The 26,795-nt window shown below is 54.3% G+C and overlaps 1 protein-coding gene across 1 annotated transcript; it reads right to left on the bottom strand.

Annotated features, from left to right (window-relative positions):
• Nucleotides 1-240: 240 nt before the first annotated feature.
• LOC133255807 (myosin-6) lies at nucleotides 241-26,795 on the bottom strand. Its single transcript, XM_061430410.1, has 37 exons — nucleotides 26,518-26,795; nucleotides 25,181-25,324; nucleotides 24,792-24,948; nucleotides 24,668-24,695; nucleotides 24,283-24,394; nucleotides 23,935-24,027; nucleotides 23,230-23,293; nucleotides 22,860-22,958; nucleotides 22,304-22,407; nucleotides 22,080-22,218; nucleotides 20,169-20,437; nucleotides 19,761-19,931; nucleotides 18,313-18,622; nucleotides 17,315-17,385; nucleotides 16,938-17,025; nucleotides 16,730-16,847; nucleotides 16,241-16,364; nucleotides 15,824-15,960; nucleotides 14,027-14,282; nucleotides 13,638-13,880; nucleotides 13,315-13,491; nucleotides 12,656-12,801; nucleotides 12,319-12,409; nucleotides 9,448-9,837; nucleotides 8,973-9,099; nucleotides 8,763-8,881; nucleotides 7,952-8,148; nucleotides 7,244-7,427; nucleotides 6,902-7,067; nucleotides 6,652-6,776; nucleotides 4,786-5,094; nucleotides 4,272-4,475; nucleotides 3,143-3,268; nucleotides 2,651-2,926; nucleotides 1,446-1,541; nucleotides 665-799; nucleotides 241-316 (listed from the first exon to the last, which is right to left on the bottom strand). Exons 1-37 carry the CDS (start codon nucleotides 26,788-26,790, stop codon nucleotides 293-295), a joined length of 5,892 nt encoding a protein of 1,963 aa, XP_061286394.1. The 5' UTR covers nucleotides 26,791-26,795; the 3' UTR covers nucleotides 241-292.

Here is a 26,795-nt window from a genome sequence, read left to right as displayed (position 1 = left end):
GTGTCTTTGTGCTCTTCATTTGTGAAATTCCTCCCTCTCGTCCCCAGTGGCTGGTTGATGAGCAGTATGGGGACTCAGGTGGGGCAGGCTGCTGCACCCCTCTGGTCCTCAGTTCCTCCTCTGGAGATGTGGGGTGTCTTGGTTCCTCCAGCTCTGACGCAGGGGCCAGGCCACCCACCCCCCAAGGAGTCCAGGACGGCTCCTGGCCAGCCGGCGGGAAGGACAGAGGCTCAGGCAAAGTCTGGTACTCATGTTTATTGGAGGTCAGCTGGAGTGAGGTTCGGAGGCAGGGTCACTCCTCGTCATGCATTTTTTGCTGAGAAAGAATAAAAGGTGTGAGGGAACAGGAAGGAAGGGTGTGGGGAGAAATCTCCAGGGCTTTCAGGGGCCTAAGGGAGATGCCCTTAGGGGGAGAGGCTCAGGCCTTGGGAATCTTGGGGTCCCCTTTAGAGGTCTTTGTGGTATAGGTGGGGTGGGACTGGACTTTCTAAGGAGGTTCCAGCCTGTACGGGGCTTGTCTGAGCAGGAGGGGGATGCCCAGATGTGGGGGGTGCGGGACCCTCAGGACTAACCACATACAGGATGCAGTGCCCACTCTGGGGGCCACTGATGTTGGGGCTGTGCTGCCATGGGGGTGAGTAGCAGGGCCTGGGGAGGGACCCACCTTGGCGCCGATGTCGCGGCTCTTGGCCCGCAGCTTGTTGACCTGGGACTCGGCGATGTCCGCCCGCTCCTCCGCCTCGTCCAGCTCGTGCTGCACCTTGCGGAACTTGGACAGGTTGGTGTTGGCCTGTTCCTCCTGTGGGGGTTCAGGGGGATGGGAGGATGAGGTGAGGGGGTGCCCAGGCTCCTAATCCAGGGGCTCGCTGTCATCTATCACCCATGTTCCTGCAACAAAAGTGTCCTGCTTCTGGCTTGGCACCCTCCACAGACTTACCCAGTGCTCAGAATCCAGGCTACCCACTGCCCAAAAGGAATCCCATGCTGCCTGGTCCCCGCCCTCAGAATCTAGCTTGACCGCCCCTGTCCAACTGCTACCCTGACAGACGCTCCCCCACCCCTGGGGGGGTCCTGCACACGTATGCTCATCAGCAACTCACGTCCGCACCTCTGTGCTCACCCAATGTCTTCCCCACCGTGCTGTACCTGCTCAGGCCCCTTTCCAGGCCCAGTTCCCCTGCCACTATCCAGCTTTCAGCACTGGCTGGCCCTGCAAGCTACATTGGCAGCTGCACTGCCTTCTCTTGGGCTCACTGGTACATGGATTATAAGTAGCTTGTGGGTAGGTCCTGGGTCGAATAAGCTTTGCTTTTGTTAACTCAGGAGTGCCTGCCACAGCTCTGAGTTTGAGAGTTAAAGTGAACAGCAATCCCTCCGTCCGGGTCCACTGGGGTGGACGCTTGTCGGCTCTGACACATAGGAAGTAGAGAAAACCATGAACTCACCGCCTCCTCAGCCTGGCGCTTATAGGCCTTGACCTTCAGCTGCAGCTTGTCCACCAGGTCCTGCAGCCTCAGCAGGTTCTTCCTGTCTTCCTCCGTCTGGGGGCAGATGGGTGGAGGAGGCCAGTTTGGGGGAAGGAGCAAGAGCAATCATCTTTCCCTCCCTCACGACCCCATTCTCTTCCCATGCCTCAGCCGCCCCTCCCTCCCATGGGCCAGGCCGAAGAGGTTGTGCACAAACTTCATCTCTGATGAGACTTATAGGCCAAAGGTCTCACAACAGGATCTAAAAAGCAAACAGGGCTGTGGCCCTGAGGTAAGAAACAGGAGAGGCTTGGAACCAAACGGGATTTCTTCATTTGATAATGTGGAGACATCAGGGCTGTTCCAGATCTAATCCGGAGCACCACAGATGCTCTCAGCAGTGGGTCTAGAGTGACCAGAGAGGACCCAGGAGGAAAGCAGAAAGAAGGGATTATCATAATCCATATCATTCTAATTATCACAACCCAGTATGTATTGTTCTGGGTCAGGTATTGAGCACCAGGATCAGTGGTTCCTATGTCGTTTGATCACTCCTGATCACTGCTTCTGCTAGGATGCTATTTCTATTTACACCCACACAACACACCTGCAGTTCTCCATTTGTACCTCTTTCCCATGCCTCTCATATCCAGCTGTCAAAATGAACCAACACCTCTTTTTTTTTGTCCTTCCTGCCCAGGCATATTGGAAAGTAAGAACAAAAGCCCTGAGCTATGCAGATGGAAGGCTTAGAACATTCTGGAATCTTCTTTCTCTAAGGCCTTCTATCTGTTGTCCCAGGAGTTCCATGGAAGATCTGAGTCTTTTCCCATCCCTGATTTTATCACTAAATGCCACACAACGCCCCTGCCTCTGAGGCTGGTGGAAAGATGCCTTGGACGGTTCTGAAGCCTTCATGGTAGCACTTCAGGTTATTAAACATCTGGGAAAATTCTGGTTCAGGAGCTTTCAAGAAGTAGAAGCAGATTCTCCCTTTGCTAAAAAAAAATTCATAGACTCAAGCCAACTTGTCTTCAGAGAATGTGAAAGAAAACTAATCCCAAGACAGCTTTTCAAGAGGCAGGTGGCAGGAGGGCTCTGCGTGGGGCCCATGTGGGTCAGGAGGTGGGGCAAGGGATACGTTTTCACGTCTACTTCTAAGGGCGTGGCCACAGCGCCCGCACCTGGTACGTGAGCTCCTTGATGCGCCGCTCGCTCTTCCTCATGCCCTTGACCGACTCCACGTTGCGCTTCTGCTCGGCCTCCAGCTCGTTCTCCAGCTCCCGCACCCGGGCCTCCAGCTTCTGCAGCTGCTTCTTGCCGCCCTTGAGGGCGATCTGCTCCGCCTCGTCCAGCCGGTGCTGCAGGTCCTTGATGGTCTGCTCCATGTTCTTCTTCATGCGCTCCAGGTGCGCACTGGTGTCCTGCTCCTTCTTCAGCTCCTCCGCCATCATGGCGGCCTGCAAACGGGAGAGAGTGTAAAAGAACAGGGCCTGGGGCGGGGGGAGCCTCTTCTTTCCCATAAGAGTCACCTCTTTCTCATTCTGACATTTGGTCCTGGAGGCCCTCAAGCCCACAGAATGGCAGAGTCACTGTTGTTACAGCACAGTGCCCTGGCCTGGACCCAGAGCCCCTGTTTGAGTCTTTCAGGGAGGCAGGAAGGTGCAGTGACTCACATCCGTGATGGCCTTCTTGGCTTTCTCCTCGGCATTCCTGCACTCCTGAACTGCCTCTTCCACTTCTGATTGGAGATGAGTCAGATCTGACTCCATCTTCTTCTTCTGGTTGATAAGGCTGGTGTTCTAGATAAGGGTAAAGAAAACTGTTGGATGTATATACTTTTGTTACATGATTCTACACCTTTATCCAGAGAAAATTAGAACTAGTCTTTTTTTAAAAAGTCTTGCTTTTAGTATTTTCCTTGTTTTGTACCTGCTTTCTTTTTTTCCAATGAAAATATATGTACTGTAGACATTATGTAAAATGACTCAGCTCTGAAGACTTCAAGCAGGAAAGAGTCTGTAGTTCTACTCCTGAGCTCTTTAGTAACATGTCTACGTAGGGGAATGAAAGGAAATTCCAAGGAATCCCTCCCTGCAGGGAGTTCCAAGAAAAACAGGTACAACTGTTTTAAAAGGACTGTATCCTGGAAGAGATTGTAGTTATAGAAAGAATGTAATGAGGTAAGGAAGAGAGGATGACGTCAGTGGGTGATGTCATTCCCATATGTATTAGATTATGGAACGGAATTCCACAGGACAGTGCAATAAGATGGACATAAAAACTCATTGCTGAATATAGCTGAAAACAGTGTATATGGGATTGCAGAAAAATGGTGCTCTGCGGAGAATCTGACTTGCAAATATATGTGTGTGTTAGTCGCTCAGTCGTCCAACTCTTTGTGACCCCATGGACTGTAGCCTTAAAGGCTACTCTGTTCATTAATTGTCCAGGCAAGAATACTGGAGTGGATAGCTATTTCCTTCTCCAAGGGATCTTCCCGACCCAGGGATGGAACCTCGGTCTCCCACATTGCAGTCAGATTCTTTACCGTCTGAGCCACAAGGGAAGCTGTCTTTAAACTCCAAAAGTCCCATTAATAGAGCAAATTGAGGCTGGCTTTTACGTTTAGACCCCTTTCTCAAGGTAGTAGTTCTGCAGCCATGACTGACAGATGTAAGTTGGTCCAAGAGATGAAATAATGTATGATCCTGGCTGGACATACGCTTTCTCTGGGCATCTAGTTCAGAACATTGCCAGACATCCTATCTCTGGCCTTCAGCGGGTTTCCCCTAGCTTCCTCACCTGCGAGTGCAGCAGCTGCACCCGCTCGCTGGTCTCGATCAGCTCCTGCTCCGCCAGCTTCCGGGACCGCTCTGTCTGCTCCACCACGGCCCGCAGCTCCTCCAGCTCGGCCTGCAGCAGGTTGTTACGCCGCTCCACAATGGCGATGTTCTCCTTCAGGTCGTCGTTGGCACGGACCGCGTCGTCCAGCTGGATCTGGGTGTCCTGCCAGGGATGGGGTGATGTGGGAAGGCCCCTATCAGGGCCTCCATTTGGGATCTGATACACCCTTCCCTATAGTCACAAAGCTCGTGTTAACCTCAGGAGACACGTTCAGGTCTCCAGGCCCACAGGCGGGATTGGTCCAAAACACGCTCCAGGGCCTGATCAGTTCTCCTCCTTCAAGCCTCCAAATCCAGGAGGTTGGTGCTCCCCATGCTCTCGTATTTGTTAGCCCAGGACCCTTTCCTCCGGCCTTCACCACTCCTGTGAGCAACCTGACTTATCCCTCTCTGAGAGCCCTCACTTCTTTTACCTTCAGATGGGCTTGGGCAACTTTCAGGTGCTTCTGGGCCTCTGAGGCTATCCTGTTAGCCTGGCTGAGCTGGATTTCCATCTCGTTGAGGTCGCCCTCCATCTTCTTCTTCACCCGCAGGGCCTCGTTGCGGCTGCGCGTCTCCGCGTCCAGGGAGGTCTGCAGCGAGTCCACCACCCGCAGGTGGTTGCGCTTGGCCTGCTCCATCTCCTCATCCTTCTCTACCAGCTTCCGCTCAATCTCTGCCTTGATCTGGTTGAACTCCAGCTGGGCCCGGAGGATCTTGCCCTCTTCATGCTCCAGGGAGGCCTGGAGGGGAGAGGGACCAAAGTAGGCAGTCAGGGCACAGGGCACGTCAGGGAGGGAGGCCGAGAGGGTTCAAGGTGTCAGCTGGAGACAGCGAGGCAGGACCTGCATCCCAGGCCACGTGGGTGCTGTGGGGGAGGACATGCTGGATACCCTGGGGTTCCTTCATCAAGGAAATGTTTTGACCTCACAATTGCCAAGATGCTCCAACATTAATATTGCATGATCCTGACCCATCTAAAATATCATAGAAAAAGGAAGGATTTCTACAACTACAAATTCAGATGTTTCTCTTTGTTTCCCAAGTCCCTCACCCTATAGTGAAAAAAGTCAGAAGCCCCAAATCTCAGGGCTATCCCTGTGCTGTGCTATACTGTCACTGTCGTGTTTGACTCTCTGATCCCATGGACCTTAGCCTACCAGGCTCCTCTGTCCATGGGGATTCTCCAGGCAAGAGTACTGGAGTGGGTTGCCATGCCCACCTTCAGGGGATCTTTCCAACCCAGGGATTGAACCCAGATCTCCCGCATTGCAGGCAGATTCTTTATCTGAGCCACCAGGGAAGTCCCAGGTTCTTAAAAATGAACAGTAAACAATGGCTAATATATATTGAATTTTTAAGTGCGTTACCTCGTTTAATAATAGTCATGCGTAAAAGATCCAACTAGTCAATCCTAAAGGAAATCAGTCCTGAATATTCATTGGAAGGACTGATGCTGAAGCGGAAACTCCAATACTTTGGCCACCTGATGTGAAGAACTGACTCATTTGAAAAGACCCTGATGCTGGGAGGGATTGGGGGCAGGAGAAGGGGACAACAGGGAATGAGATGGTTGGATGGCATCACCGACTCAATGGACGTGAATTTGAGTAAGCTCTGGGAATTGGTGATGGACAGGGAAGCCTGGCATGCTGCAGTCCATGGGATCGCAAAGAGTTGGACACGACTGAGTGACTGAACTAAAAATCTTATGAGAGTATGAAAGTGTTAGTCACTCAGTCTTGTCCAACTCTTTGTGGCCCTATGAACTGTAGCCCACCAGTCTCCTCTGTCCATGAAAATTTCCAGGCCAGAATACTGGAGTGGGTAGACATTCCCTTCTCCAGGGGGATCTTCCTAACTCAGGGATCGAGGTACGTACAATTAATGCCATTTTACAGATGAGAAAACTGAGGTACAGAGAGGTTAAGGAACTTGCCCAATGACACAGTGGAGGTCCTCAAGCCAAGTTTCAAACTCAGATCTGTTTGACTCTGGAGCTGACACTCCCACCCCGTGTGAGGAGTTGTTATGATGGCCAGGTTTCAACTTTATAAACCCAGTGGGAAAGAAAAATCCATGATCAAGCTGTGGCATTTTCCTCTGTGCAGACTCTGGCTTTGGAGGTAGTAGTGGGTACTGGGTATATGACTTCGGACTAAGAAAATGATCTCATAGAGTATGTCTTCGGTCAGCATCACCCCCAGGTGAGGGAGAGTAGGGGGTCAGAGACAGGAGGGTGATGGTAGGTGGGTAGGAGAGGGTCAGAGGCAGGGGTCCAGGCAGAGCCAGGCCCTCACCTCGGCCTCCTCCAGGGCCGACTGCAGCTCCAGCTTTTCCACCTCCAGCTGCTTGCGGACCTTCTCCAGCTCGTGCATATTCTTCCCTCCTTCTCCCAGCTGCTCAGTCAGGTCGGAGATCTCCTCTGTGGGAGGGGCGGGCGGCTCAGTCGGGGGCTGCCTGCTCCAGGGCGGGAAGGCCTCGAGGAGCTGCGGGGCGGTGCCACGTACGGACTCTCCCTGCCCCGCCCCTCCCGGCCCGCGCCCGCACCCTGCAGATTCTTGTTCTCGCGCTTGAAGGTCTCCAGATGCTCCAGGGACTCCTCGTAGGCGTTCTTGAGCTTGAAGAGCTCGGTGCTGAGGGAGCGCGCCTCCTTCTGCGAGGACTCCAGCTCCGACTGCGACTCCTCGTACTTTTGCTTCCACTCGGCCAGGATCTGCGGGGACCCAACGGACGGAAGAGGCTCAAGGGGCAGCCCCGGCCCCACCTCCGGGACCCAGGTGCCCCTCCTAGGCCCAGCCTCCCCTAGCCTCAGCCTCCTGGGGGGATGTTCCTGACTCCCGCCTGCCGGCCTGCTCTGTCGCCTGGCTGTGGCCCGCAGCCTGGGCCCACCTTGTCGAAGTTCCTCTGCTTCTTGTCCAGGGCGGCGGCGGCCGCATTGGAGCGCTCCACGTCCACCATCAGGTCCTCGATCTCGTTCTGCAGGCGGTGCTTGGTCTTCTCCAGCGAGGAGCACTTGGCGTTGACGGCCTCGACGGCCTCCTCGGCGTCCTGCAGCCGCTGGGCCAGCTTCTTCCTGCCCAGGGTGGTTGGGTGTGTGTGTGTGACTCTACCTGGAAACGGTGGTGCCTTGGGACCACCCCTCCCAGAACTGCCAGATGAGAAGAACCAGGCCCCTCCCCACAGCTCCTTGGGATGCTCTGGAAGTCCAGCTTCCAGGGAGCCAAGGCTGCGTGTGAACTGATTCTCCTCCCTACCCGCGGTGGCCTCTGGGTGGCAGTCTCCACCCCTCCCCACCCAGGCTGATCGGCGGTAGCTCCTCTGACCAACAAGCTTTTTGCTCGTCTTATACGTGAGCATCAGGTATAACCCGGGCCAAAAGCTCGCCCGTCACAGGAAGTGAGTTGGGGCCAGCCAGGGGTCACTCAAGAGTGCAGGATCCAGGCTCCCTCCCAAGCACCTCTGTTGCCCACCACATTTCTCCCCACTTCCTGTCTGCCTTTTTAAATCTGCCTCCCACGCCCACTCTGCCTGTCTCCACCAAGGTCCTCTTGCTCCTTCCTCTCTTAGAATTGGGGTGGGGCGCTGCCAGGGACTCACTTGGCCTCCTCCAGCTCCTCGGTCCTCTGGATGGCGTCCGTCTCGTACTTGGTCCTCCACTGGGCCACCTCTGAGTTGGCCTTGGACAGGACGCGCTGTAGCTCGGCCTTGGCCTCAGTCTCCTCCTCGTACTGCTCCCGCAGCAGGTCACAGTCATGCCGGGCCGACTGCAGTGCGTGAGCCAGGGCATTCTTCGCCTGGGAGGGGCGGAACCAGCAAGTGGGCTCAGCTTCTGGGAAGGTGGGAGGGAAGACCCTCTCCCCATTTTTCGGATCTTTTCGTATCTATGACCTTGAATCAAATCCCAGCCTCCTTCAGGGTGAGAGGGCTGGTGTTGTGGAATCTCAACATCATGAGGTACCTTCCCAGTTTGCCCACCTCGTCCCACATAAGAAAGGAGGGGGACTTCCCAGGTGGTCCAGTGGCTAAGACTCTGTGCTTTCCGTGCAGGGGGCCTGGGTTTGACCCCTGGTCTGGAAACTAGATCTACATGCCATAGCTAAGAGTTCACATGCCACAGCTAAAGATTCCACGTGCAAAAAAAAAAAAAAAAAAAAAGATTCCCTATGCCGCAAGTAAAGATGCCTCAACTAAGACCTGGTGCAGCCAAACAAATAAGTTTTTTTTTTTTTTTAAGGGACGGAGTGATGTTTGAATGTGGCTTAGCTGAAGAGTAGAAGAACCTGGCCTGAAAGTCTTTCTATTTCGGAGGCCTATCTGTAGTCTCCAGCCTCACTCCAGCCTCCATTCCTGAGGTTGGTTGCCCAGGGTGGCTCTCAGTCCTGTCCACTGCCCACACGGCTGGCCTCACCTTGCCCTCCTCTTCCAGCTGCCTCTTGAGGTCCTCCAGCTGCTGGGTGTAGGACAGCTTCCCTCGGGTCAGCTGGGAGATCAGTGCCTCCTTTTCCTCCAGCTGCCGGGACAGCTCACCTGCAGGTGGGAAGGAGGGTTTGTGGGCTAGGGAGGGGGGCAACTGATGCTCTGCCCCGGGGCAGGCAAAGGCCTGGTGAGGGGCACCCACCGTTCTCGGTCTGCAGCTTGGCTCGCTGGGTGGAAAAGTCATTGAGGGAGCGCTGGGCCTCTTCTAGCTTCGCCCGGTACTCATTGGCCTGGTCCTCCAGTGTCCGGGACATCTTCTCCAGGTTGGCCTTCAGACGGTATGGGACACGGGAGAGGTGAATGTGGGAGGGGTTGGGTGGATTGGAGGAAAGGTGGGCCAAGGTGGGGGAGGACACAGAGGTGGGGGGATAGGGGAGGCGACGGGCGGGGCTAGAGGGCCACAATCTGAAGAGGGTGCATGAATTAAAGAAGGGAGAGGTGGTGAGGAGATGGAGACGCAGAGGGAGGGCAAGGTGGGTGCAAGGGTGAGACGGAGAGAGACCAGAGGGTGGTGAAGGGAGTGAGAATACGAGCGATGGCAGAGAGACGAAGTGGAGGGAAGGTACCCTGCGAGGCGGTGAGGGAGGAGAGGGTGAGGAGAGGAGAGCTGGGCCCACCTTGGCCTTGATGATCTGCTCCATGTTGGACGTGACGTCGTCCAGCTCCAGCTTGAACTCACTCTTCTCCTTCTCCAGCTTCTGCTTCACGCGCTGCAGGTTGTCAATCTGCTCGCCCAGCTCAGCCACGCTGTCGGCGTGCTTCTTGCGCAGGGCGGCCGCCGTGGCCTCGTGCTGCAGCGTGGCCTCCTCTAGGTCCCGCCTCATCTTCTGGAACTCAGCCTCGCGCTTCTTGTTCATCTCGATCTGCACGGACGTGGCCCCGCCGGCCTCCTCCAGCCGCTCGCTGATCTCCTCCAGCTCCCGGGACAGGTCTGAGCGCAGCTTCTCCACCTTGGCCCGGGCGGTGCGCTCAGCCTCCAGCTCCTCCTCCAGCTCCTCTATACGTGCCTAGGCAGGACACGGGGGGCTCAGACCCAGCACCTAGGCCCCTCCATTGGAGCCCCCTCCCAGGGCTCTAGAAGGCTGTTGGCCAAGATGCCCAGGTCCTGCGGAGCAGTGGTTCCCACCAGGGGACATTCTGTGCCCCAGAGGACAGTTGAAAAGGTCTGGAAACATTTTTGATTGTCATGACTTGGAGAGGAGGTGTTGCTACTGGCATTTAGTGGGCAAGGCCAGGGAGGCTGCTAAACATCTGATAACGCACAGACTACCAATAAGAATTTGGGTGAAGCCATACTTTTAAGGCATTTCCTGGAGGGGCATCTCAGACCCAATCTGAGCATCTCTCGCCCTGAATCCTGAGAATCTGTGTTCAGAGAGGGATCTTGAGATCCCCTGAGATCCTGAATCTCAGGAATTCCACAGATTCACTAGACTCTGCTAATGATAAGACAGGAAAGCTGGTGATTGTGTTTTACAAATATTTACAACAAAATGCCTCAATTAAAAATTTTTATAATCTTCTGAGTTAACTACCAAGTTCTAATCAGCCTATTCCTCGAGCTCTGGAGCTTACTGTATTTACGCCCATGGCTGGATTCCAGCTTGATTGTTCCCTTCCAGGCCAGGAGGGTGCTAGCAGGATGCCCTCTTTTGTATCATGTTCCCACCTCATTTTTTTTGGCCTTAGCCTTGGCCCATCTACCTTTTGATCTATTGTCTGACTAGCCAGGAGCAAAAACGAGGTTTGAAAGTGAAAGTGAAGTTGCTCAGTCGTGTCCGACTCTTTGCGACCCCATGGACTGTAGCCTATCAGGCTCTTCAGTTCATGGAATTTTCCAGGAAAGAGTACTGGAGTGGGTTGCCATTTCCTTCTCCACGGAATCTTCCCGACCCAAGGATCGAACCCAGGTCTCCCGCATTGTGAGCAGACACTTTACCGTCTGAGCCACTAGGGAAGTCCAAAAGAGGGAGGATTGGTGGGGTCCTTTCATCTGTGGTTATGGGGGCTCCTGGGAGCAGGAGAGACAGGGCCACCATACCTCTGCTCCCAGGATGGGGCAAGAGCTTGGACAGGAAGAAGAAGGAGCCACAGTGCATTGCCAAGATCGGATGAGGATAATACACTGTTGTTCTGGGTCCAAGAGGCTGCCCAAACCTAGGGTAGAAGAACCTGGGGATGCTCTGGCTAAAACCCAGAAGGGGCATCCAAGAAGATGGGAAGTAAGAGCATCACTGAAGAGAGGCCAGCCCCTGAGCAGCCCCCAGAGGAGAGGAGTGGAACTGTGTTCACGTGTCACTTGCGGCCTGGACCCTCAGCCTGAATGCGGAGGGGATATTGGCCCTCTCCACCAGCTGCGATCTCTTCAGGAAATGAGGGGGTCAATAGCTGAGTCCCCTTGGCCTAGGAGTCACTGTGTCCAGATGTGGTCATGCAACTTTGAAATGAGGAAGAGAGTACCTGCCTCCCTTGCCTCCAGGGTTCTTCTGACAAACACAGGACTAAAAGCACATTAAAATTCAGGGTGCGTGAAAGGCAAGGGAGACTTTGGCTGTTAATTCAGTCTCCTCCTGCAGAGGGATGAGAAAGCCATGGGCAGACAAAAGAACATCTTCTTGCAAGGGGCTGGCTGACTTCTGTAACCTGAGCTATACTAAAATCACATGTATACATAGCCTCCTGGTTGACAAAGTGGGTTCCTATACAGTATCTCTTCCGGTCCTCTGCAAGGCAGGGGTCATTAGTCCCATTTTACAGATGAGAGGAGAATCTGAGGTGCAGGAGGGGAAGTGACTTGCTCAAGGTCTCAGGAGTTGACTCAAGTGCTCTGTGGGGATTCAGCCCCCGTTAGTGGCAAGGCAAGTACCTGGGAAGAATAAGAACAGAGCTCCCCATGAGAAGGGGCTCCATGAAGGCTTTTCTCACCCCCATGAGGGGAAAGAAGCACCAAAGGAAGGGTTAGAAGAGAACCAAGCCCTACCAATGGTCCCAGGGCAGAAAGGCCACTGGGCTTCCCTGGTGGCTCAGATGGTAAAGAATCTGCCTGCAATGCAGGAGACCTGGTTTCAATCCCTGGATTGGGAAGGTCCCCTGGAGGAGGGCATGGCAACCCACTCCAGTATTCTTGCCGGGAGAATCCCCATGGACAGAGGAGCCTGGCGGGCTACAGTCCATGGGGCCACAAAGAGTTGGACATGACTGAGCGACTAAGCACGAGAAAACCCATTAGGCAGAGTATAGCTCAGCAAGAGAAGCTGTTTTAGTTAAGTGTGATCCCCACCCACCTCCCCAGATAGCCTAGATGAAATAAGACATTATTGGTCTAATGGGGGAAGGCTGATGTTCCCAGGTGCCTGGAAGTCAGGGCTCACGGGGCCTCTGGGTAGCTCAGAGTTCTAGATACTGTCTAGAACCCTAAGCAGCTCCTGCAGTCCCAGCTGTCTCACCGCCATTGAGCTCCCCGGTGGCCGCACCCAGAAGAACCTCACCTGGTTTTCCTTAAGTTTCTTCTGCAGCTGAAGGGCCAGTGCCTGCTCATCCTCAATCTTACTGTTCAGCTGATTAATGTCAAACTCCTTCCTGGAGAAGAAGGAGGGGACAGGAAGTTTTCTTTTCTCTGCCCTCATCCTCTCCTCCTGCCTCTGCATGCAAGGACCACTCCTCTCCCTCTGGCCCCCAAGAGTGAAGGCAGGGGAAGGGCTGTGGTTGACCTGCTTGCTCCCGCTGTGCCCTGGGCAGCCTTGGCCAGAGGCTATGCAGCACCCTGAGCTCTAACCCTCAGGCAAGACACCCCCAGGGCCCCTCCCGGCCTCCGTAGGCTCCTACTTCTTGAGCTTTTCTTCCAGCTGCAGTTTGTCATTGTCTAGGTCCATGATGCTCTCCTGGGTCAGCTTCAGGTCACCCTCCAGCTTCCGCTTAGCTCGCTCCAGGTCCATGCGTACCTTCTTCTCCTGTTCCAGGGATCCCTCCAGCTGGTGGAGAAAGTAAAAATGAACAAGGTGTAGAAAACCTGAGGTCCACAATACATCCCCTCTGCTCCCTTCTAAACCCAAAGTCCGGTGGGACTGGAAGTCAAGCCAGCAGAATCATCCCGGCAGACATGAAGGACTCAGAGACCCAGCCTAGTGAAGAACTGTAGAAAGAAAGGGGCTTTCACAGGTGGCTCAGTGGTATAGAATTCGCCTGCAATGCAGGAGCTGCAGGTTCTATCTCCAGGGGTCAGAAAGATCCCCTGGAGGAGGGCACGGCAACCCACTCCAGTATTCTTGCCTGGAGAATCTCATGGACAAGAGGAGCCTAGTGGGCTACTGTCCATAGGGTCACAAAGAGTCAGACACAACTGAAGTGACTTAGCATGGACAGCAAGAAAAGGGCCCCGGGTGGGATGGAAATTAGTTTTAGGGATTGCAAACCCCTTGCCATTGGCGTTGCCTGCAAAATCCTGACCTGAGAGAGACAAAGGAAGCATGGTTGTTCCTACTCACATCATCCACCTGCTGCTCCAACTTGACTTTAGACTTGGTCAGGGTGTTGACCTTGTCCTCCTCAGCCTGAAGGTCATCCAGGGCCTGCTGGTGGGCCTCTTGCAGAGCTTTCTTCTCCTTGGTCAGCTTGGCAATGATCTCATCCAGCCCAGCCATCTCCTCTGTCAGGTTCTTCACCTGTTGACCAAGAACCCCATCCCCTCTAGGGTTGGACATCACCAACCTGGAGACATATATGGAGACCTCCAAGGCCAAGAGCCAGGACGGCACTCAGGTCTGGGGATCCTGAGACTTGGTCTGGATTCAAAGGGAGCTGCCCTCACCTTGTTCTCTGTTGCATGCTTCTCCTTCTCCACCTTGGCCAGTGTCAGCTCCAGGTCATCAATGTCCTTCTTGAGCTCAGAGCATTCATCTTCCAGCTTGCGCTTCTTGGCAGTGAGCTCAGCGTTCATCTCCTCCTCGTCCTCCAACCTCTCGGTCATCTCCTTCACCTTTGCCTCCAGCTGGATCTTGTTCTTGATCAGCTGGTCACAGCGCTCTTCCGCATCATTCAGGTTGTCTTGTTCCTGAGAGAAGAGGACAGAGAGGAGAGCTGGTAATGAAACAGAGGAGAGATCCAGAGCCTTAAAGAGAGCTGAAGCTTGGAGACTCATAGTCCCTGATGATGAGATGGGTTAGGATACAGGGGAGGGGGAAAGAGAGATGGTCTTACCGCCTGCACTTGGAGCTGCAGGTCGTTCTTCTCCTGCAGCAGGGACACCATCTTCTCCTCCAGCTCCTTGCGCCGAGCCTCCGACTTCTCCAGTGTCTCTTTGATGCGCCCAAACTCCTCCTTCATGTTGGCCATCTCCTTCTCAGTCTCTGCGCTCTTCAGCAGTGGTTTGATCTTGAAATAGAGCTTCATCCAGGGCCAGTTCTTGACCCCCATGAAGGCCCGAATATTCCACTGGATTACCAGCAGGGCATCCCTGGCAAAGGAGCATGGAGGCAGGGAGCCGCACTGTGAAGGAGCACTTTCCAGTCATGGGGCCAGCTGCACTGGGATCCCAGCACATCTGAACAAGTGTGTGGGCACCTGAGGGCAGGAACCTGCTCTGGCAGGCTTGATAGGCAACCCCACCCCAACATTACCACACTGAACATGGAGTTGTCTATAAATGTTTATTAATTGATCAATTCAACAAAAGGGCAGTTTATATCTTCCTTTCTGGGGTAGTAGTAGCTATGGAAGCGACCAATTATAGCACCTCTACTGTGTTCAGTGTTTCTAATCTCCTAAGAACCTCAAATATGTTAAGAATGTGGTATTTTCCATTTAAGAATGTATATAATGTATGTGTAAGTTATGAAGAATGAAGCAAAATGATTTATCTATGAACTCATCACCCAGACAAGAAGTAGAGCATTGCCTTCATTGATTCTACTCCATCCCCTTTCCCGTCCTTTCACCAGAAGTAGTCACTACCTTGAATCTTGTGTTTTTCATTTCTTAACTCTTTCAAAAATATTTAAACCATATGTGTATGTATTTTTAAACAATGTGTGTGTGTGCTCAGTCACTTCCAACTCTTTGCGACCCCATGGATTGTAGCTTGCCAGGCTCCTCTGTCCATGGAATTTTCCAGGTAAGAATACTGAAGTGGGTTTCCATTTCCTCCTATGAGGTATCTTCCCAACCCAGGGAACTTCCCTGGGTTGGTGGGTCTCCTGTGCACCTCCTGCATTGCAGGAGGACGCTATTTTAAAATTATTACTGAGTTTTATAAAAATTGCATCACACTATACGTATCCTTCTGTGACTTGCTTCTGTTAACCCAGCAGTATGATTTTAAGGCTCAAATTTGTACCATGTAGTTATAGTCCCCTCCTTTTCATTACTTGATAATATTCCCCAAATAAGTATGCTACTGTTTACCCGTTCTCCTGCAGATGAAAATTCAAATTGTTTCCAGATCTTTGCCATTTTGACCAATGCTGCTATAAAGATTCATTTTTGTCTCATGTTGTGAACACATGCAGGTATTTCTTTGTGGGAATGCACTCAGGAGTGGAAAGCTATGTAACTGTTCAGCTTTCAAAGAAAATGATAAATTGTTTTCCAAAGAGATTGCACACATTTCCCTGGTGGCTCAGACAGTAAAGATTCTGCCTGCAATGTGAGAGACCCCAGTTTGATCCCTGGATCCAGAAGATTGCCTGGAGAAGAAAATGGCAACCCACTCCAGTATTCTTGCCTGGAAAATCCTATGGATGGAGGAGCCTGGCAGGCTACAGTCTAGTGTTTTAAAATGGTATCTCACTGGAGTTTTAATTTTCATTTCCTACAGGGAATTTTCTTTTTTTAAAAAGAACTCAAAATGAGACCCAGACTGGTCAAGTCACTTGTCCAGACCAGCTAGTAAGTGATGGAGCCAGGATTGAACTTAGGTCTTTCAGCCCACACCTCTGGGCTCTGCTTGTCTACCTCTTACATTTCTGAGAGTGTGTCTCCCTTTCCCTCCAGCCTCACCTGCGCTCCAGGATCTTCTTGAACTCAATGCGCATGAGCTGACCCCGGGCTTGGGCCTGGATGCGGGTGATGATGCGGCTCAGCCTCTCGTCCCGCATCTCCTCCAGCAGCCCCAGCAGCCCCGCCTTGAAGAACACCTGGGGGCAAGGGGTAGAGCCAAGGGGGCCACAGCCTCAGAGAAGGGTAGCCAAGGTGGAGGGAGAGTGTGGGAGACCCTGGCTGAGCTTCCCAGGGCCCCATCACCTGCATACCCTAGACCTGGGAGTGAAATGTGAAAAACAAGACAGAAAAGAAGCTGGGTTCCAACTCTTGGTTGACACGGGAAGCCAGGAGTCAGGGTCTGCCTTCCGAACTCAGCTGTTCCACTCAGTGTGGCTGGGTATCCTACACCTCCACCCTAAGGGCCTCCAGACTCACCTTGGTGTGGCCGAACTTGTACTGGTTGTGGTCAATGTCCAGGGAGCCCAGCAGCTTCTCTGTCCCTTTCCTGCTATCAATGAACTGACCCTCGGGGATGGCCGCTGGGTTCAGGATGCGATACCTGGAAGGAGGTGCCTGGAGTTACCCACGTTCTGCACTGATTTGCTCTGCCCACAGAATCAAGGGGCTTCCCTGGTGGCTCAGACAGTAAAGAATCTGCCTGGAATGCTGGGGACCTGGGTTCGATCCCTGGGTCGGGAAGATCCCCTAGAGAAGGGAATGGCTACCCGTTCCAGTATTCTTGCCTGAAGAATTCCACGGACAGAGGAGACTGGCAGGCTACAGTCCGTGGGGTTGCAAAGAATCAGACACAACTGAACGACTAACACTTTGTCACAGAATCTGAGACCAGCTGCAGACTCCTCTCCCCACAAGGCTGCCCAGGGTTTCTCTGTTCCCCGAGCCCTGTGGCACCCCAGTACCCACCTCTGCCTGAAGTCCCCGTAGAGGATGCGGTTGGGGAAACCCTTCCTGCAGATGCGGATGCCCTCCAGTACGCCGTTGCAGCGCAGCTGGTGCATGACCAGGGGGTTGTCCATCACGCCTGCAGCAGGAAGGGAGAGGCAGGGGGTCAGCCTCAGGACAAGTGGATGCCAAATGCCCTCTCCAGACTAGAGCCTTGTGCATCACTCACCGGGAGCCTTCCGTTCATTGGGGATGATGCAGCGCACAAAGTGAGGATGAGTGGTCCTCAGGTTGGTCATCAGCTTGTTCAGATTCTCCTGGAGGCAGATGAGAAGTGGAGGTCAGGAGCCACAGTGACCATCCCTTTAGTCCTGACCCCGGGCCCCAGAAAACCTGTCACCAGAGCCCTCTAAGGGATTGGGAGGTGATATATAACTTATGATGTGAATTCAGGCTTGTGTAGAATTTACATGCCAAAAACAACGACATAACTCTAGCTTCTTTTCTCCCCAGACTCAGAGCATCAGGTTAAGGGTGGTGCAGACAAAATGCTCTGGGCTGGGTCTGCCCACCACAGGTCTGTTGGTATCTCTGGGCCCTTCTTACCCGGTGGAGGGCTGACACTGTCTGAAATGATGAACCCTTTTTCTTGCCTCCTTTGCCTTTACTGCTGTCCCCTAGTAACAAGAGAAGGAATGATGAACCAGGGCTTGAAATCGGAGACCCTTTGAGCAGGGGCAGGGCTCTGCTGCTCACTAGCTGTGTGACTTTGGACAATTTATCTCCAAGTCTCCGTTTTCCCATGAGGAGGAGAGTCATTCCCTTTAAATGGTATAGAGAGGATTAGAAAAGATCAAAGTTTCATGCTGCCTCTCCACTGTTTGGCACACAGTAGGTCTTGAAATAACATTAGTGCTTTCTCCTCCCTCTCTCTTCTAACCTTCCGCACCATGCTTACATTTTTCCACTTTCTACTTTTCTTCTTGTATTTTACCCTCCTCATTTCAATCCACACCCTTTCTCTTCCTTCTCTGAAGGGGAGGCTCATTTGTTCTACCGTACATTCACTGAAGCTCTACACATTCACTGCGGCCTCCTGCAGAGGATGGTTCTATGCCAGGCCTGCTGCAGTGATGCGGGTGCCTCTGGCACCGATCTTCAGTTGCTCTGAGTCTTGAAGAGGCGCAGAACACGTATACCAACATCCATAACCCAGAGGGCAAAATCACACTCCCACAGAAACGGCACAGATGCGCTGCTGTGGGCTCTCTTGATGTCCCCCTCTTATGGCTCCCTCCTGCCTTTATTTTTTTAATTTTAAAAAAGTATATATATATATATATTAAAATTTGGTTGTGCCAGTCTCAGTTGCGGCATGTGGGCTCTTTAGCCGCAGCACGTGAACTCTTAGTTGAGGCATGCGGTATCTAGTTTCCTGACCAGGGATCGAACTCCCAACCCCGCCATTGGGAGCTTGAAGTCTTAGTCACTGGACCACCAGGGAAGTCTCCCTCCTGCCTTTGGAATCACGTGCTTTGAAGCAGTGGGCCCCTGGCCCCTTGCACCTCCAGAACTGCTCTGGCAGTGGAGGGCTGCCCTCTTACCGACATCAGCGGAGGCATACGAGGAAAAGAGCGTGGCCATGAGCTTGAGGGAAGACTTCTGGTACAAGCCCACCACTGTCTCGTTGAGCGGGTCTTTGTTCTTCTCCAGCCAGCCTATGATGTTGTAGTCCACCGTGCCGGCGTAGTGGATCAGGGAGAAGTGGGCTTCCGGCTTCCCCTTGATGTTGCGCGGCTTCTGGAAGTTGTTGGACTTGCCCAGGTGGTTGTCGTACAGCTTGGCCTTGAAGGTCATGTCGGTGGCCTTGGGGAACATGCACTCCTCCTCCAGGATGGACATGATGCCCATGGGCTGAGGGGGGAGAGGAGAGCGTTACTGGACACATCCCCAGGCTTGCAGAATCCCACACCCCAATTGAGGAGAAATTGCAGCCGTGTATCTGGCAAGCCATAGAGAGCCCGTGCTGCCACCTCATGTCCTGGTACAGGAAGCCAACATTCCTGACGTTAACCTAAATCTGAGTACGTTCAGATCTGGCCTAGGGAACCTCTTCCTGCCCCAGTGGCCCCAAAGAAGAGCCCTGTACTCCCAGTCCCTACCCCCAGGGCTCACAGCACAGCCCCTTCTTCCTGGATGTCCCTGCCCCAGAGCGGGATGAGGACAGGACAGAAGGGATGGGAGGTGCCAGACTGCAGGGCAGGCCAGACCTGTGCCTGTATGTCAGGGAACGGTGTTCCAAGGAATGGTTAGAGGGATTCAGATTCTGCACGATGTCCTGCACTTCAGAAAGTGTAGCAGTTTTTGACTTTTCCTGGGACAGGGATCCTACTGAGAATTTGGTGAACCCCAAGACTTCCTCCCCAGAATTTGTGTACACACATACTTGTGTATGCACCACCCCCCACCAGTCCACACATATTTTTCCATACAATCTCAGGGGAATCCGAGGCCTCCAGAAGAGCAGGGCCCTGGATCACTAGGCAAAGCTTGTGGGGGGAGGCCCCTATTTCTGACTGGTCGTGGCTGGGCTGGGGGACCATCAGTTGCTGTGGGCTCTGCCTCCCTCCGCAAAGGCTCACTGAAAGCAAGTCAGGACAAGGAGTGTCCTCTGAGGAAGCTCCATAGACAAGAGGGCCTGAAGACAGGCTTATCCTCAGCCAACTGGAAGAGGATAGGAAGCCAATGTGTCTAGTTTCAGCCTAGGTCCTTTCCACGAATGATGCTTCTCATGGGGCGTCAGAGGGGCTAGGAGTCCCCTCCTTCACTGCATCTCTCTCTTCAGGTCCACAATATGGGACAAAGTCCTGGGTGCTGGGAGAGAAGGAAAGGCTGGACCTGTGTATGCCCACAGTGTCACAGTGAGGGGAAGCAGGGCCTGGAGGGAGGCTGGGGGATCTGGGGACTAGTTTCCTGGGTGTAGAGGGATAGGGCTGCCACTTCGTCTGGGATGGCAGGTGCAGGGACCTGGGTGGAGGGGCCGAGGCAGCACCTTCTCGATGAGGTCGATGCAGGCCTGCAGGTCCATGCCGAAGTCGATGAACTCCCACTCGATGCCCTCCTTCTTGTACTCCTCCTGCTCCAGCACGAACATGTGGTGGTTGAAGAACTGCTGCAGCTTCTCATTGGTGAAGTTGATGCAGAGCTGCTCGAAGCTGTTGAACTGCAGGGTGGGGACGGGGAGGAGTGGATCAGGCAGGCAGGGGTCTTTGGCCCGAGGGGTCGGCCCAGGGCTGCGTCCAGCCAGGCAACAGGGAGGGAGCACCCCCTGAAGACACATGGCTGTCTCCACCCCTGGGGAGCCTTCCCCGGGGCTGGCCTGTAGTTGGCTTGGCCAGCGGTGGCTGCCTGTGTGAACCAGTGAGTTCCCGTTCTCCCGGGCCTGGGGCTCCCCACTCACATCAAAGATCTCGAAGCCGGCGATGTCCAGGACGCCTATGAAGTACTGGCGAGGCTGCCTGGTCTCCAGAGTGGCGTTGATCCGCGTCACCATCCAGTTGAACATCTTCTCGTACACCGCCTTGCCCAGCGCCCCGATGGAGTAGTACACCTGCTGGACATTCTGCCCCTTGGTGACGTACTCGTTGCCCACCTTCACCCTAGGGTGGCACAGCCCCTTGAGCAGGTCGGCTGAGTTCAGCCCCATGAGGTAGGCGGACTTGTCAGCATCTGGTGGAGAAAGAAAGGGATAAACAAGCACTTTCCATAGACTGTCCTTCACTGCTCAGGGCCACTAGGTCCTAACCCTCTCATTAAACAGCTGCAAACTGAGGCCTGAAGGGCACAGGGCTTGCCGTGGTGACACAGCCATTGTGTGCCTGAGACCCCTCCATCACCCTAGACTTCCCACCACCCTGCCTGCTCACCTCCATCTTTACATCTCCTGCATGTCTCTGGACCCGGCCCAGTGCCAGCACAGCTGTAGCCGTGTCCCCTGCCCTCATGCATCCTCTCCTCTCTCAGGGCAGGGACTGTGGCTGATGATGTCCTCTGCTCCTTGCTGTCTTTGTCCCCAGTCCCAGGATCTAGCCCAGGACTGGGCATGCTCTACAGTGAATCTATGTGTCCATCAAATTGACTCGCTGGGAAATCAGGGTTCCTAACAGTGTGTGGGTCAGCCCACCAACCCTCAGCTCTCCAAATGTGCTATCCAGCATACGAACTCTATTTGTGTGTGTGTGTGCATGCTCAGTTGTGTCTGACTCTTTGCAACCCTATGGACTGTAGTCCACCAGGCTCCTCTGTCCATGGGAGTTTTCAGGCAAGAATACTGGAGTGGGTTGCCATTCCTCCTCCAGGGGATCTTCCCAACCAAGGGATCGAAGCTGCAGCTCCTGTGTCTCCTGCACTGGCAGGTGGATTCTTTACAACTGAACCACCTGGAAAGCCCCATGATCTCTATTTAGAGGAGACTTGCTTGGTTTAATTTTGAGAGTTTTTATGATAACTGGTGACATGCTATTGTGAAACTCAGGTTTGGCACTTGATCTAGATAGATACAGAGAAGGGATCCTTGAAGGTAGGTCAAGAGGAATATTCTCAGGCATTTCTCCAGCCCTGTTTACACCTTCACATCTACTTCTCAAGGGATTCTCGAATCAGCCTCAGAGGGAGCTGGGAAGGGCTACTGCTCCATTCCACTGAGGCGGAAGCTGAGACCCAGTGATGTGGGTGATGTGCCAATGCCCAGAGCTGTGTCCTGACCCCTGGCCTCCTGTCTCCCAGCAGAATATGGCAGGGAGCCTGTGGGGAGCTCTCCCGAGGGCTGGGCACTCTCACATACACACTGCCTTAGTGACGGGGATACTCAGAACTCAGGTCTGTGCTTTCCTGGGCCTGGCGGAGTCTTGGGCACAGGAGGAAATCTCTCCATTTCACTTCTGCTCGGTGCAGCTGGGGTTGAGAAACTAGCTGGACTGTGAGGTGCCTCCTGTCTTCCCACTTCTCCCATGTCCCTGCCCTCGCCCACCATAAGCCTCAGGTCCTCTGGGATCCAGCCTGTTTGGGATGGAGGGTGGTGTCTGGCTAGGTTGTAATAGAACAGAAAGCCTCGAGTCTAGATCAGGTGGGGAGAGCCCACCATGGGAAAAGGCACCACCTTCTGACCACCTGCTTCTGCTTTGGGTTTCCTCCCACTTTCTGTATTGTGGTCCTAACATTGCTGCTGTGAATGCTGCTCCTTAAGAATCACTGAAAGGCACCCCGTTTGGACATGGCATGGAGGAGACTCTGCCCCCAGAGTGCTGTCCCTGCACGAGAGGCAGACACGCTGCCCCCCAGGCCTTCTCAGCCTGCCCTCCTGTCCTCGAACCTTCCGTGCCATCCGGCTCCGCCTGTTCCTCCCGCTGCTTCTGCTTGAACTTCATGTTTCCGTAGTGCATGATGGCGCCTGTCAGCTTGTAGACACCCGCTTTCTCCTCAGGAGTGAAGCCCAGCACATCGAAGGCGTTCTGGGGCAGGGCGAGAGACGCAGAGTGGGTGATGGGGCGGGTGGCCCAGGAGCCCCTGGAGCCCTCCCACTGCCTCCTCACTCACATCTGTGGCCATGAGCTCCTCAGAGTCGTCGATGGAGGGCACGGACACCTCCCCCTGAGACACGAAGGCGTAGTCGTAGGGGTTGTTGGTGACCAGCAGCATGTCTGTCCAGGCGAGGGGCAGGGCCAGGGACAAGGGGACAGGAGTGGGGCGCAGTGGGGGAAGGGGTGGGGAGAAGGGAGGAGCGGGAGCAGGTAGAGAGGAGGACAGTCAGCAAAGGCCGAGGGAAGGATCCAGAAGAAAAGGAAAAGTGGGTGATGGGGACATGGGGAGAGAGGATGGTGGGGGGTGACAGGTGGAAGAGGGGGAGACAAATGCAGAGGAGAAGGAGAAAAGAAGTAAAGGGGAGGAGAAAGAAGACAAGGAAGGGTGTGAATAGGAGGCAAGAGTTGACACAGGTGGGTCCAAGGTGGAGGAAGAGAAAGGTACCGGGCAGATGGAGGGAGGGGACAGGTGAGCAGGGGGGCGGGGCGGGTGAGGAGGAGGAGGGGTCCGCCCTGCACTGCTGGGCTTGCGGGGGGTGCCAGGGGCAGCAGGGACTTCTGACGGGGCTCACCCAACAGCTCTGGCTTCTTGTTGGACAGGATCTGGTAGAAGATGTGGTAGTTCCTCTCAGCCTTCAGCTGGAAGATCACCCGGGACTTCTCCAGGAGATCTGGAGTAGGAGAGGCGGGGGGAGGGCAGGTGGGAAGGAAGAGAACCAATCAGCGAAAGGGTGGAGGTCAGGGGAGAAAGGCTGTCATGACAAGTGGAGAGAGACAGGGGAAGACTGGGTTTAAAGAGAAAAGAATGATAAAGCTGGGAGACTTTATCTAAAGTCAGAGACAGGAGATGGAGGGGAAATGTCGACAGAAGATGGCACCCAGCGAGGAGTGAAGGCAGAGGTGAAGGACTCGAGGAGGGGGCCAGGCTCCCTGCATACTCACAGGTCTCTATGTCTGCAGAAGCCAGCTTTCCAGTGGCTCCAAAGTGGATCCTGATGAATTTTCCCTGGGGGTAGATGGGACAAAGAGTGAGGGAGGGGGCTAGAAGAGATAGATGGAAATCCTGGACCTCAGTGCAATCCAGAATGCCCTGGATGGTTTTGGAAATGTAAATGATTTCCCTGGAGCCCCAGTTTAGTATCATAAACAAAATAGAATGCATCCTGTTTGTGCCTCTGATATGCTCTCACATCATCCTCCCAATAACCAGCAAGGTAGAGACTACTACCTCGGTCTCACAGATGAAGGACCTGGGGCTCAGAGAGGGTTGGGAACTTGCTAGACAGATGGAAGGCTGGGGAATTGGCTCAAAAGCCCTGCTGTCCTCCTTCCAGCTCTTCCACTTACAGCGTGGAAGAGCTTTGGGAACAGTCATAAAAAAAATATAGAATGTGACCCAAGTCAGCCCGATGACTTGGTTCTGCAACGAACAGCTCTGGTGGCCCTGGGTCTCTTTTCTTGAGTTCTCAGAACTCAGGGGCCAGGTTGAGTAGGGAGGGTTTGAGTGTGCATGTGTGTTACTTGATATCCCAAAACCAAATGCAGGATGGTCAGCCACGTGTGGAGACTGTTGGCAAAACTGCACCTCCACCCCCTTTTTTCATCAATGCTGCATGAAGCCTGTGGGCAGTGGTCAGGTGCACTCACGAAGCGGGAGGAGTTGTCATTCCTGACGGTCTTGGCGTTGCCGAAGGCCTCCAGGGCGGGGTTGGCCTGGATGATCTGGTCCTCCAGGGTGCCCTGCAGAGGGGGCAGAGCGTGGGGCTTCACTTCCAGGCGGTGCTGGGGAGGGTGGGGGCGGAGTGGGATGGACTGCTGGTGGTCTGCAGCTCTAGAGGGCCATATTCAGACCTCAGAGCATGTGTCTCCTGCCGGGAAGGTCTCGGGCACTGGGCTCAGGGATGCTGTCTGCACTGTTCCCCAGGGCACGGCTAGGGGTCATCTGGTCAGCCTGCCCCCTAACCCCCTCTGTTGAGCCTGCAGCCCACCTCGTACCTTGTTTGCATTGACATTGTCCTTCTTGCCACGGTCACCTATGGCTGCGATGCTGGCAAAGTACTGGATGACACGTTTCGTGTTCACAGTCTTCCCTGCCCCGGATTCTCCACTGGAGGCAACAGGGACCCATCAGAACCCAGATTCCCAGTTTTCCATTTGAAGCTCAGCACTGCACCCTCTTCCCTCAGAGTACCAGCCATCGAATCTCCTCCCCCAGGGCCTAGCTCCTTGCAGAATCTGCCCATCACCGTAGGTCACTCTGGCTCTCCTCAGAGAGCCCAGCTCCTGGCAGCCACAGCCTTCAACCATCTCTAGCACCCCAGGAATCAGCCTCGGCCTCCCCCACACCAGGCCCCTCTGTGGATGGGTGCTGCTCACTCACGTGATGAGGATGGACTGGTTTTCCCGATCTGGAAGAGAAAAGAGGAGAGGCAGAGGAGTCAGGGCTCAGGGCCTCAGTCTATGGTGTTGGGCTGAGGGGCCACATGTCAGGGCCGCCAGCCCACCTGTCAGCATGTACTGGTAGGCGTTGTCGGAGATGGAAAAGATGTGGGGAGGCGCCTCGCTCCTCTTCTTGCCCCGGTAGGCGGCCACCACCTCGGCATTGTACACGGGCAGCCACTTGTAGGGGTTGACAGTGACGCAGAAGAGGCCTGAGTAGGTCTGAAACAAGAGACAGGGCAGTCACGAGAAGTTGGAGGGGAGAGCCTGGGATAGGCGTGGTGCTAGGCAGAGGCGTCCCTGGTTATGCCAGCTGGCTCCTGTCTTCCTGCAGCTAACCAGGGATGGGGAGGGAGCAGAGGGAGAGTTCCAGTCCCCTCCCCTTGAGAAAGTTGCCCTGGCCGACTTTGGACCCCATGCAGAAGACTCCCCGCCGCGTGTAGGGCGCACTCACATAGATCATCCAGGCTGCGTATCGCTCTTTGAGGTTGAAAAGCACAGCAGGCTCGTGCAGGAAGGTCAGCATGGCCATGTCCTCGATCTTGTCGAACTTGGGCGGGTTCTGCTGCAACACCTCGTCCTCCTTCACGGTCACCGTCTGTGGAGGCGAGGGGCAGTAGGACAGACATTTCTTCCAGGACCCTCTCTAGACTTGCCCACTTACCTCCTCCCAGAACACAGGCTGTGACCTGGCCTTGTTCCCCTGGCTCTTTTCTCATAGTGCCTGGGCCCTACCCCATAGCTTCCTATGACGCCAGATAATTTACCTTCCTGCTCTCTGTCCCTTCTTATGGATTGTCCTAGAGTCCCTGTGTCTTGCCAGTTCCCCAGACTCTGCCCATGAGCATCACCTTTCAGTCCCTCCCTGAGGGTCTGGGGGCAGAAGCTCTCTGATCTTACCCTGACCCTTGGGGGCATGCTTGAGGGCATCAATTGCTAAGGGCAAACCTTGCTGCTGCTGGAGAAACATCTCACCCATGTACTCTACACTCTTCACTGGTCACTGTCAAATGGTTTGACTGCCACTGGCCAGTTTGTCATGCCCTTGCATCATGAGATCCTGTGAGTAGGTATTCCAGCATTTTTTTTACAGTGGAGCAAATGATCAATGATTTGTCAGTATATGGTGGCTGCTAGTGGCAGAGTTGGGGTCATAGTTAAAGTCCCCAGTGGTTGTGGCCTGTTACTGCACACCTCAAGGGGACGAGACAGTCAGCCAGTGTAGACAGTCGGACTCGTAGACAGTCAGTCTACCGGGCACACGGTTCAGAGCCACTGCTGTTGACTGGTGGCAGTTCTCACAGCTGGCATGAGGGACCAGGGGCTGTGGGCTTCTGAGTGCTAGTCGTCAGCCCTGGACTGAGCATTCTGCTCAAGAGTTCCTGCTTTGTGTTCATCTGTAAATTTGCTCTTGGTATGGTTGGGGCGCGCTGGGGAGAGTTGGTCCGTGGAGAAAACTAAGGCACAGGGTGGAGGGATGCAGGTTTGAGAAGGGAGCTTCATTTGATGCGGTCTGTGCCCTCTTTAGCTACATAACCCATCTGGGGAGGAAACCAGCTGAGGTTCCTTGCCTGCAGCATCCTCCCTGGCAAGGGGTGGGCATCCCTGGGGTGGCCTTGTTACACTTGCTCAGATCCAACAAGAATGGTCAGTTCTCACTCAGATGCTGGGCCACTTGAGGGGAGATCGTCCTGAGCCCCCGCTGGCTTTGGCTCTTTTCCAGAGCCCCTCAGCTGCCACTGCACGTGGCTCCACCCCTGCACCCACCACCCTGTGCTGTGTCCCACGCACCTTGCCAGTCTCTGTCTCGGCAGTGATCTTGCCTCCCTCCCGTGACAGGATCTTGGCCTTGACAAACTCCTCCTTGTCATCTGGCACGAAGCACTCGGTGCGGATGTCGAAAGGCCGTGTCTGGGCCTCCAGTCGCTCCCTCTCTGACTTGCGGAGGTACTGGGCTGCCGCCCCAAAATCGGCCATCTGGGCATCGGTCATCTTGTCGTTCCTCTGCGGCCGAGACAGGAGGGCCCGGGCCTCAGTGGTGGCCTTGCCCTCTGCAGTCCCCATTCCCT

This window comes from Bos javanicus, chromosome 10 (genome assembly GCF_032452875.1).
Source record: "Bos javanicus breed banteng chromosome 10, ARS-OSU_banteng_1.0, whole genome shotgun sequence".
Classification (NCBI taxonomy): domain Eukaryota; kingdom Metazoa; phylum Chordata; class Mammalia; order Artiodactyla; family Bovidae; genus Bos; species Bos javanicus.
This window is presented reverse-complemented; position numbering and strand designations above follow the sequence as displayed.